The sequence below is a fragment of the Typha angustifolia genome, chromosome 11, assembly GCF_048772165.1.
Source record: "Typha angustifolia cultivar Huaian chromosome 11, ASM4877216v1, whole genome shotgun sequence".
NCBI classification, from domain to species: domain Eukaryota; kingdom Viridiplantae; phylum Streptophyta; class Magnoliopsida; order Poales; family Typhaceae; genus Typha; species Typha angustifolia.
In genome coordinates, this window is record NC_133249.1 from 3,801,984 (window position 1) to 3,813,335 (window position 11,352).

Below are 11,352 nucleotides of genomic sequence, written 5' to 3' on the forward strand. Positions count from 1 at the left end.
GGTCGTGCTTTGGCCATCAAAGCGTCTAGCTTAAGCCAGAGAAATGTGGATCATAAGCCTTGGATAGAAACCTAGCGACCCCATCAGTTTGAAGTAATTAAAACCGCAAGATATATGAAGAAAAACAAGATAACGACTTTGATCTGGTGTTTAACCAGTAGTTGGTCAATTGTAATCTTAGTAGAACTAAAAATGGTGGTTGGATATATATGACTGAAGCTAATTTATATCATGGGATCATAAACATGAACATTAACATGAGCCAAATAATTTGCATTCCTCAAAGCCATGGCTTTACTCGAGCCAGACCGAGAGACCGATCGATCAGCTTCGGTCGGTCGAGCCAAGCCATCCTTTGGTGTCCACCTGATCTTTTTTTGGCTCGAGCCTAACCCGACCCATGAGAACCTGTATAGCAAACATTATCTACAACCTTTTTCTAGCAAACAAATAGCCTAAAGATGGAATAGGTTGAGATTAAAATTTTCTTTTTCTTCCCATGTTTAGACACATGCTAGAATTAGGAGAACAGTTTTTGTTTGAAAAGGTCTAATGTTAGTTCAAAACATGGGAGGGTGGTCGTGTTTTTCCCACCTATAATTAACCCATCCAATTGAGCCATCCATTTCCCCTCCCCCCTCTCCATCTCATCTTCTTTCTAACTCCTGCACCCTCTTCCATTCAAAATGACCTCCAAGAGAATGCATCACCTCCAAGGTTGATCTCCAAAGGACAGCCTAAGCTACCAAACATATTCGATTCTTTCAATTACAAGGTACGATATCCCTTTTCAAATTACGACAAGAGAAATATTTATGTTTATTAAAATGACATTAAGATTGGAGCAGTCTTTTCTAGATGCATGCGTGGAAACAATCTCTACGTTCTTTTTCCCTGACGGGTAGATTTATGAGGCATATAACTTCTTTAGAATGAAAGCTCTCCATTATTCAAGATGAACTGCATTTTCTACAACTTATTATCATACTTTAAATATATAAGAGTAAATTACGGTTTGGTCTGATGTTAACTTCTCTTCCTGTATTTTCAAATTTAAGCATTTAACCCTTTATAGTCTGGATTAAATTATAAATGTTAGTCAATCATTAATAAAAATATGAAAAAAGAACTTATAATTACTCCCACAAACATACGGTTGAATATGAAGGTGCTAAAAGTAATTTGATCATTTAACAATTTGCTTATGAAAAAAAGATATCGATACCGATCATGATAGGAATGTTTTGGTGATTTATAGCATTAGCTTCGGACAGATGGATGATCTAATAGCTGCAACTTAATTTAAAACACAGATGTGTAAGTTAAAATGAAGCCAAATCACAAAAGAGAAAACAGTAATTTGCCTAGTATATAAATATTAGGCTGTAACTTTCTAGACTTTCACATATTTAATCATTTAAATAGTCATAATTTATTATAGGAAGTTTTTGCATTTGTTTTCCTCTGTATTAGTTCCAAAATAAGCATAGAATCTACAAATCCATAGTCATAATGTGCACAATGCAACATTTGGGGTCATCTTCCAAACTTATATACAGAGAAAATTATGGCATACTTATATATCCAAGCAGTACATCAAGAGAAGCATAAAGACTAATTCAGAACATATAAGAATTAGGGCTGGTAGGATACAGCAAACAACAGGTTGGTTGATTTATAATGATGCCAGTCATAAAATTATCACAGAAAAATAAACGAAAATATAATTGCTTAGTAGAGGAAAAAAAAAAGGAAGAGGAAAAAGAAAATAATGTCAAAGCAGAATCAAGCTGGAAGATCATATATAAAGTTACTATCTTGTTCACATTTTTTACTACTGCAGTAGCTCATGGCTATCAAAACTAAGGAAGGTGTTCAACCCAAAGAGAAGAACTGCTCAGCCCCTACTACACCACGAGGGGCCAATAGCAATGCTAAACAAACTGATGGAGACTCGCATGAGCATGTCACCTTGACCCCATCAGTGAAGCCAATTCCAAACTATCTCAGGTCAACTATAAGCTTCTCCAACCATACCAACTTCCATTGCCTCAAGAAGCATCAACATGCTTCAGAGGCACCCACTGTACTCAGTTCTAAAGAGAGGACAGCCTTGGCTAAACAAACGATCCCCTCTGAAAGTTCAGAGAAAGCAAGGAAAACTCATGCGAGGACAAGGAGTCTCCCAAATATCAACATTAGGAGAGGGGATGCCAATGTTAGCTCTCCTACTGCAAATGCAAGGGCTGTAGGCTCCCCCAAGGCAAAGTATTTGGAAAACAAGCAACATAAGCTGTCTCCATTGTCACGTCAAGTGAACGGCTTGAGCAAGTGCAGTGAGGCTAGAAACTCGAAGCTTAAGGGGAGGAAGGAGGTGGAGGAAGAGAAGAAAGTGGAGCTAGAGATACCGAATGTATCTGCAAACAAGGTGGTGGTGAAAACGAGCAAAGTCAGAGCTCTTGTAGGAAAGTTCGAGACCGTAGTTTCGCTGCATGACCCGGAGGATGACCAACCAGTGGAGGAGGAGATGCAGGTTGAGGGAGATCAAAAGCCAAAGGAGGAGGAGAAGGAAGTCGTGAAGGAGGAGATAAAGGATGATGAAGTGGGTCAGAAAGATCGACAAGAAGTTGAGGAAACAGAGGGTGCTCAACTCGGTCAACATGATCAAAAGGAAGAGGAGGGAAAGGGAGAGGAGGGTGCTGAGATGGTGGTGGTGGAGAAAGAGGAATGCAAAGAGGCAAAAGAGTTTACTGAGTCAGGTGAGAAGGGAATGGGCACTTAGAGATGGTCTCCAGCCCAGACTACAGGAATTTCATGCAATTAGGTACTTGGCGTTCTCTGTTTGTTTCAAAAAAAAAAAAAAAAAAAAAATCCAGCACTCAAGTAAAAACAAGTAAATATTCTAAACTACCATGTTAGCCAATCATTGTTAGCCAAGTCAACTACCTTGGGGAAATTCTTGCAGAAAGGGCTGCAGACCATTTGTTGGATTCACAACTTTTCTCTAAATCAACCCAAAAAAAAAATGTCAATATGTTTAATCTGTTGTTGATCCTAAATGTTCTTCCTTTATCTCTGTCAAAGTTAATCTTTGATATATTTTTGTATCACATCACCAGAGGGTCAAAGGTTACATTGCAGAAGATTCTTTTTACTCTACTTGGATGAAAATATGTTGGTTTATTATTATCTTCTTGTCTTGAATGATACACCAACTTAGTTAATGTGTGAATCTCACACTTTTAATGTAACATAACATCTTGTAAGATGGTTTATGAGAAATATCATGTATGTGTATCTGTATAATCAGTGAGGGCAAAGATCAAGACGAGAGGTCCTGCAATCTGATTCTAGTCAAACTTATAAGTTCAGCAAAACCTTCAAATTAAGATTCTACAGTTACACCCCAACACTGAACTTAAATGGAAAAAGAATCCAGGCTGAAATAGATTGATCATGAGGCTTAGAAGTATTGAGATTTATTTCTCTGCTTCGCTTATCTATCTCCCAAACATCAGAATAAAAAGTAGTCAGTTTTGTCTGTCTAAAAACCGAATTCCAAGGGCCGCTCTAGTATTGAATGAACTAGACTGGAAGTAAGAGACCTGGTTAATTTATATCATCCTTTCGCTTTTGATTTTTCTCTTCCATCAATCATTTTATAGCAAGTCCAGCATTTTTAAACACTTGTAGATCAAGATGATGGGCAGATTTAAACAACCAAAGTTTTACAGAAAAATGCATAAAACTCATAGATGATACATTAATTAAGAGGGGGATAATGAAATAGAGAAACCACAGTAAAATCTTACATGCCTCTTCTTACACAGGAGCCCCATGTAATATGGCATTATATGCTAGAAAAGAAAACCAGATATAGATGTGACATGCTAGGGATTATGTACCTCCAGGATGAGATTCCATATCCATGTACCAAATTTGAAGAAAAAGACAGAAAGGAAAATGACAAGTCAGGGAAAACAGCTGCCAATCACTGATTCCACGAAATATGACGAGTAGACCTGCAGATAGGTTAATCACAAGTTAGTTACAAGAAAGTGGAAAGGACTATAACTCTGAAGAACATCAGCATTAGACACCTTAGTTGCTAGGCGCTCAGTTTTATCGATGTTAATGACTAGCAATTCATCAACTAGTGTATATGGAGAATGCAATTCATCAAATCATATGACAACAATGGGAAATTGAGAGTTGCAGCATGAACTGTCGATGAGAAGGAAGATCTGCTCACTGTAATGTGGCAAATCTAGATTCAAGTAGAACAGATAGGAAAGTAGATTTATCAATTCACCTTCCATATTCACCAGGTTTATTTGTGATGTTCCTCTCAGAACAATGTGATATTCACCAGGTTTATTTGTGATGTTCCTCTCAGAACAATGTGATATCCACCAGGTTTATTTTTAACATAGTTTAACTTTCACGTGCTTGTCAGTCAAGGTAAGATGAAAAATCACTAAATAGAAGTTGAAATCCATATCAACTTTGATGTAAAACAACCCAGCAACTGCAGCATTGCTGTGATGGCCGAATAAATGCAACATTATCATCATCCAGCAATGCTGCAGAAGGATTTATTACATTCTTGACAATTGTCACACTAATGTCAAACAGCTAGAATTGATGTCTAACACCTAGAAAAGGATGCTATAACAAGGAAGACAACCCAAAATATAGTAAAGAAAGAAAGACAAGCAAGATAACCTACCTAACAACTTTCACAGGAAGCCTTTTAGGTAGATATACAACATCCTATTATTATTTGACGAGTTACTTAAATTTCTTTGTTTCTTCAAATCATATCAACACTTTAGTTCCTACAATTATTTATTTGTCAAGACAATAACACAGGAATGATTGGGCATAAGGAATTACCAAATCTGCTCTCTTTCATATTTTACACAGAAGGTTAACTCCTATATATATTTCATTTAAAACTAGACTAAGTTGTCTTATCTTCACTAAGTAAATCTCAGTTCACTAAGGCAGTCAAACACTTCCTGAATTTACAATATCAAACAGTGGAAGTGTAAAAATACCACTGGAGTATGCGTTAATAGATAAACTGAAAAAAATTACCTGTACAAGATGCACAAACTGACACTCAACCATGAAGAACCTTCTCAGGATCCAACTGCCCACTACAATAACTGGAAGGAACAGCAGCAAGCTCCTGCCTTCCTTTCCACTCCTCACCAGGCCTCAGAGTAATGGGCTTCTGGATAGCTGCAGCCTCTACACACAGCATATACTTGAACTCTTCATCCCCAAAGTCTGGCATGGCTTTAGCCTTCTTGTCCCATGGATTCCACACAACTACAGAAAGAAAAAGAAGGAAAATAAATGTCAAGAAGATGAAAAGTGAAAATGATATGCCTTCTGGATGACTAAATTCTAACTGTTATTAAACAGAAAAAAAGAGATGACTTATCAAGCTCACCAGCATCCGGAAGTCCATCTTTCCGCAAGACAAATGTTCTTTTCTTTTCATGGTCAATAATTGCAATCTTGTTTGGTGTGCTCAGATATATTTTGTCCACCTTATCCGATCAACAGAAGGAGTATTAAATGGAAGTCATACAAACACATCCCATCATGTTAACTTACTTACCTCAGATTCAAATATAATTGCATCCCCTTGTTCTGTGAAATGTTCTTTTCCTTTCAAATTATCAAAGTAGTCCAGTGTCTCCAGTCCTTCAACCCGCACTTCACTAAAATTTTAATTTGTTATCAAGTCCAAAAGGAAAGAATGGAAACGAACATCAGTAATGTTTCCACAATTGAAATACAAATTATATAAAAAGGAAATATGTAATGAGCAATCTCAAATAAGACTTTATATGTTGTACGGAGTATATCAATAACAGCCTCAATCGACAGATAAGCAACAAACTTACACACAAACCTTATATCGGATACAGAAAGGTATGTGTGATACGCAAATGTAAATGAGAATGGCCTTGCATCACTATTTGTGTTTCTTATGCGTGACGTGAGCATCAGGTCTCCTCCAGGTCCAAGAGCAACTCTTAAGCGAAATTCATAACTGCAGAGAACATTGAAAGGGGCTACCTTTTGTAACAATGAACAAAATAAGATCCAAAAGGCCCAACAGTGAGGAAGCAGACCTGTGAGGCCAAGTCTTAAAATCCTCTTCAGATGGTTTCAGGATCAAGTCAACAAAGGTCTTAGTAGAAGTGCTTGCTGGAAAAGGTGGAGGATTATCATCAATACTCCAATTACGATTCCTTGCAAATCCATGTTGTTCAAGAGTTCCATGTGTTCCAAACTGAATCAAAGTATAAATTAATTATTCAAGATAGACAAGACTGATTAAACAGAAATACATAGAAGGTGACTAATGAAAAGCAGCCTACTTGAGGAAAGCATATTGGTATACCACCACGAATTGCTTTTGGAGGTTTAAAAAGAGCCTACAGATGGACAAAAGAAAAGGTGCCACATTAGCAATAAAGATAAGCAAGATAAAAACCTCAACATAGAAAATGAAATATAGCATGGGCATGAAAATTGTCCAACCATCATGCAACAAAAAACACAAAATGCTTTAGAAAGGAAACCATTCAGGCTACTTTAACCTACAACAAAATATCACACATACATGAAGTGACATCAATATCCGGAAACTATGAGCCTCCTTAATTATCCCAGATTCCCAATTATAAGCTCAACAAAAGGTCAAGAATAAAGTGACAATAAATATGGAAGGCCATGCACTGCAAAAATAAGTTAACTTTTCCAATGTACAATAGATGGGTTGACAAGGCATGCCAAAAAGCAGAGAGGAGATATTGTCGAGGTGGTGCACTCTAACCGAGCACCTCCCAATTTGTTTTGACATATCCAAGTCCTTCTGCCTGCAGTAAACAATATCTTTCCTCCTCTTGTAGGATTTTACATGCTGCATTTATATTTAGAGATGAAACTTAGGCTTCAAAAGGGTCGCAAAATGGAAGAAGTTTTAAAACTTTAAATCGGGAAGGGAACATTATGTAGTTAAAGTGGATATCCCAAAGAGGAGCCAATAGATTCGATACAGCAAGGATGGTAATCTTCTGTACCATATCAAACCATAATATCATAGTCCACAAGCAAAATCTCCTCTCATAAATCAATTTACAAAATAGGATCCACCAGGAACAAGAAGGAACTAAGACTAAAAAAAAAATCAATTTGCTTACTTGTGAGTTGTGACCCATTCAGGCTCAGTAATGCTGCCCATTAGATTAAAATATGAAGCAAAACTTAGATGTGTTTATCTTCATGAGCACAACTCTAACAGCTCTATATTTCTTGTTTTAATTTCTTGTAGCATAGCAGATCACTAATTCAACATTTCCATAAATATCATGCTTGCAGAATATCCAAGAATTAGATTAGGATCCAGGACCAAATTGAGGGGAAAAGAAATCATACCTTACTACTGACAAAAAGCAGCTCCTCCCCATGATTATTTTTCCAAGAAGTTACTTGACCTCCATACAAATAAACCTGCAACATATAAAAGATGTTGCATAAGACAAAACATGATGATAACTGATTTTTATGATTTTGAATGTATAAGTAGAATGCTGATATTTATCTACATATGTACTAAGAGAATGCACTTTATCCTTACAAGCAAAATATTTTAGGGAAGAGAAGGATAACTCATACTAAGTGGATAAAGGAAAATGAGACAATCAAAACATAACTGTGACAGTCAAGAATACCATGCATGTCTTCATCTGAAACAGAGTACAGTATTATAAGAATACATGGATGGGGCCCATCTGAAACTCTGCTATTATAATAATATAGAAATTCTATCTATAAGGAACATGATGAGCATGCTATAAACTCAGATATGTAATGTGCTCTTCTAAAATGAGACCAAGAAATGCATACTAGCAGGAAATGAAGGTAATAACAAAGTAACATCAATATTCCACTAAAAAACAAGAACCAAATTGCATGCTCATTTGACACCATGATCCAAAACTAGAACGATGTCAGATAGTTATCAGTGCAACATTTGGAAAAATACTTTGCAACTATCATGTCTTCTGGCACCAGTATATATCTATCAATTGGAGCAGCGCGTGTTGAATTTAATTTCTCTTTTAAAACCATATAAAATGTTGCAGATTAGTTTTCTATACGGAATGGTCCGTGTCATGTCCCTCATCTTTTCTTATTGTTCTCCATCATCCTTATATATCACAACCTTCCAGAGCATGCCATAGCCAATACATTTTACCCTATTAGTAAAATGGGTCTTTGTATACATCAGAAGACACAACGTGGTAGTTGTATGTTAACAGGGAATCTCATTAGGAGGTAAAAATAAAACAACTAAAAAACTCAAAAGGAAACGTTGGTATCTAGCCTGAGAATTCTGTATAACTAGCTATGTAACAGGAAATAGCTGAAATTAGCGACAATACTAGCTCTTTTAATTACCACAAGGAAGACTAAAGAACTAGGTTATTTACTTATATATATAAGAAAAGAAATTGTCAATTGTCAACCCGTCATCGATAAGGGCGCGGCGCGGCGCGTGCTCTTTCAAGGAAGTCTGCTTAGCATACAAATACGTAATAAGAAACCAAACAAAGCCAGCTCACCAAAAACAAATGAGGACCCACTGTTATAAAATAATCCTCGCCGCCTTCAAGCTACACTAATGGCAAAACAATAAACAAAGTATAAATTTTTGACCAACTTTACGTGAACGTTCGTTACAATACATTCCCCAAAGTTATCGCTTTCTAGCATTTCAGCTTGGACCACACATGGAGATACCAAAACGCATGCTATAATTAGATTTTTTTTCCTTAAAAAAATAAATTGAAACTACATATCCAAACAAGGAACCCTATTCACTAACCGATCGAATCGATCAAGACGTAGTCCTCTGAGGAACGAATAAAAGATCACGAGATCGAGAAAATTTCGAACAAATCCAACTCTACGGGAGCAAATTGAGGCACCGATGGATTACTAGTAAGACTTAAACCATCAGATCGAGAGACGTAAAGAAGAAGCAGACCTCGACGGAGCTGCCCTTGACCTCGCGCAGCACGACCTTGTCGAGGCCGTTGATGCCCTTGCGGAGCTCTACGGTTGGCTTCGCCTCCGCCATCGCTCCAATCCCATAACCAGGAACCCTAACTCCAACCCTTACGCTCTCGCGTTTCGCTCAATGCTAGAGCTCAGAACCAGCGAGGAAGACGAGGGAGAAGAGAAAGGGAGACGAGGGAATATAAAACAAAAATTCGCACTAGACCTTGTCACGCCTATATGACACTCGATGTAGAACCGCGGACATGATAAATGGACCGAAATAGGAAAAAGATCAATTATCCATTTTTCTTTAAAGGGAAAGACGCTAGGCAACTACTCGTGAGTGCTTCTCTTTTACCAAATTACCCTTCTATTATGTTTTATTTACCTAAATACATCGCACATCAGAGTTTAATACTAAAATAATCTGTGGCAGCCCTACGTAAAATGTTGAATTTAACTTTAAAATGTCAAAAATAAATTTATTTAATAAGATATTAAATTATTCAATATTTTATGTTTAGAAAGTGCCCAAGAGTTTAAGAGCATTTTTATTAGAAAAAATTAGTTACGGACATGATTACATTATTGCAACTTATAGATCTTTTTTATATCTTTATAACGATATGTTTTATAACTAAAATAGATAATCGATTGCAAAGTTAGGACACTATAAATTTTTTTCTATTTATTTTTACTTATATTTATTCGTTTAAAGTTTGATTAAGTTTGGATCAAAATTATTACGTTCATTTTTCTTTTATTTTTATAGTGATATATTATATGTCCAAACTATAAAAGTAAGTAAATTAGTGTCTTAATAAGACGTTAAAATAGTTTAGTATTTTTAACAATAAACTGCTTAAATTTTTTAGTGTTTCATGTATATTCTCTTTTTCTAGTAAGTTACCGGTGTTTTACTTAGAGCTACAGTAAAATAAATCAATTTTAGTATTATGGGGTGTAATCCATTTTGATAAATAAAATTAAAAACAAAACTAATTAAGTCAAAAAACTTACCTTTCATCCATAATATACAAGAGTTTTGAAGCATGTTAGTGGGGGAGATATTTTTCTATTATAGAGAAGCATCATAATAGTATCAACATTTAACAATTTAAAACTCCATTGACTTATGGAATAAAAATATATATATATATATATATATATAGAATAAACCTTCTTATTCTTTAATAATAACTAGATAATAATTTTTTTTCCTCGTATACTAATTCATCATTTTTTCTCTTCTTATTTCATACAACTTCTAAAAATTAATTTAATAAGAACCAAAATTACTATTTTTACCTCAGATTGGACCACCTAACTACTATTATTTTATATCCAATCAAGAGTATTTTCATCATTTAATATAAAATACCAACTCCCAGTACAAATCCATTATTCTTTATTACTTTAATATTAATTTTATATCATATTATATATAATCATTACTTACTATTATATTAGATTCAACTAAATAATAAAATATCTTATACTAGTATGTATCTCTTATTTTGATATTAAAAATTAAAATACTTCTTCCAAATTTAGTATTATTCCACAAGTAAACAAGCCCCTACAACTTCGATAAAGCACGCATTACAATAAATAAATGTAATATTAAGTTTAAATGGCATAAAAGATCTACTAATAAAACAACCCTGTTAGAAATACAAGAGCGAAAACTCATACAAATGAACCCTATGATATGCAATAATTATTCAAGCTCTCAATTGTATGTTTGTCCAATTAAGGTTAGTATGGATCCTATTAATTTACTTAATGGAGTTAAATGGCTTTGAAAAAAAAAAACACAAAATGGAGCTTGAAGTCTGAACCATAAAATTATAATTTATTATTCCAAGGACTTTGATACCATTTTTAAGTACAATTATAATATAAATTTAATAATGAGTATTAATGCATCAAATAATATGACCCCTTGGATTTCTTCTCGGAAGAGATTTAGAGTTATATTGGATGCTGTAATTAATAGGCTGACGTGGAGCTGCTGATGTGGATGGTGGACCCGAAGAGGAAAAAGACCAGCACCGAAAGTTGGGATTGGATGGATAAAACTTTGAAGTTGTACGAGGAGGTGGTTGATTGGCTAAGGTCGTGTGGGGTCGGTCGGTCGGTCGGTCGGGTCCTTTTCAGAATTAAGTGCAAGCAAAGGAAAGGTGAAGAAGCCATGGGTTGCTTCCTTTTTTTCCTCTCTTTCTTTTTTCACCTTCTTGCTTAGAGTCAAGACTCCATTAT

At 35.4% G+C, this 11,352-nt stretch overlaps 2 protein-coding genes across 2 annotated transcripts; one reads left to right on the forward strand and one right to left on the reverse strand.

Annotated features, from left to right (window-relative positions):
• Nucleotides 1-583: 583 nt before the first annotated feature.
• LOC140771046 (uncharacterized) lies at nt 584-3,626 on the forward strand. Its single transcript, XM_073112403.1, has 2 exons — nt 584-775; nt 1,844-3,626. Exon 2 carries the CDS (start codon nt 1,850-1,852, stop codon nt 2,780-2,782), a length of 933 nt encoding a protein of 310 aa, XP_072968504.1. The 5' UTR covers nt 584-775; nt 1,844-1,849; the 3' UTR covers nt 2,783-3,626.
• Nucleotides 3,627-3,739: 113 nt separating this feature from the next.
• Nucleotides 3,740-9,361, reverse strand: LOC140771045 (putative glucose-6-phosphate 1-epimerase). Its single transcript, XM_073112402.1, has 9 exons — nt 9,077-9,361; nt 7,462-7,536; nt 6,402-6,458; nt 6,153-6,313; nt 5,930-6,070; nt 5,633-5,735; nt 5,462-5,561; nt 5,101-5,337; nt 3,740-4,022 (listed from the first exon to the last, which is right to left on the reverse strand). Exons 1-8 carry the CDS (start codon nt 9,167-9,169, stop codon nt 5,126-5,128), a joined length of 942 nt encoding a protein of 313 aa, XP_072968503.1. The 5' UTR covers nt 9,170-9,361; the 3' UTR covers nt 3,740-4,022; nt 5,101-5,125.
• Nucleotides 9,362-11,352: the final 1,991 nt, after the last annotated feature.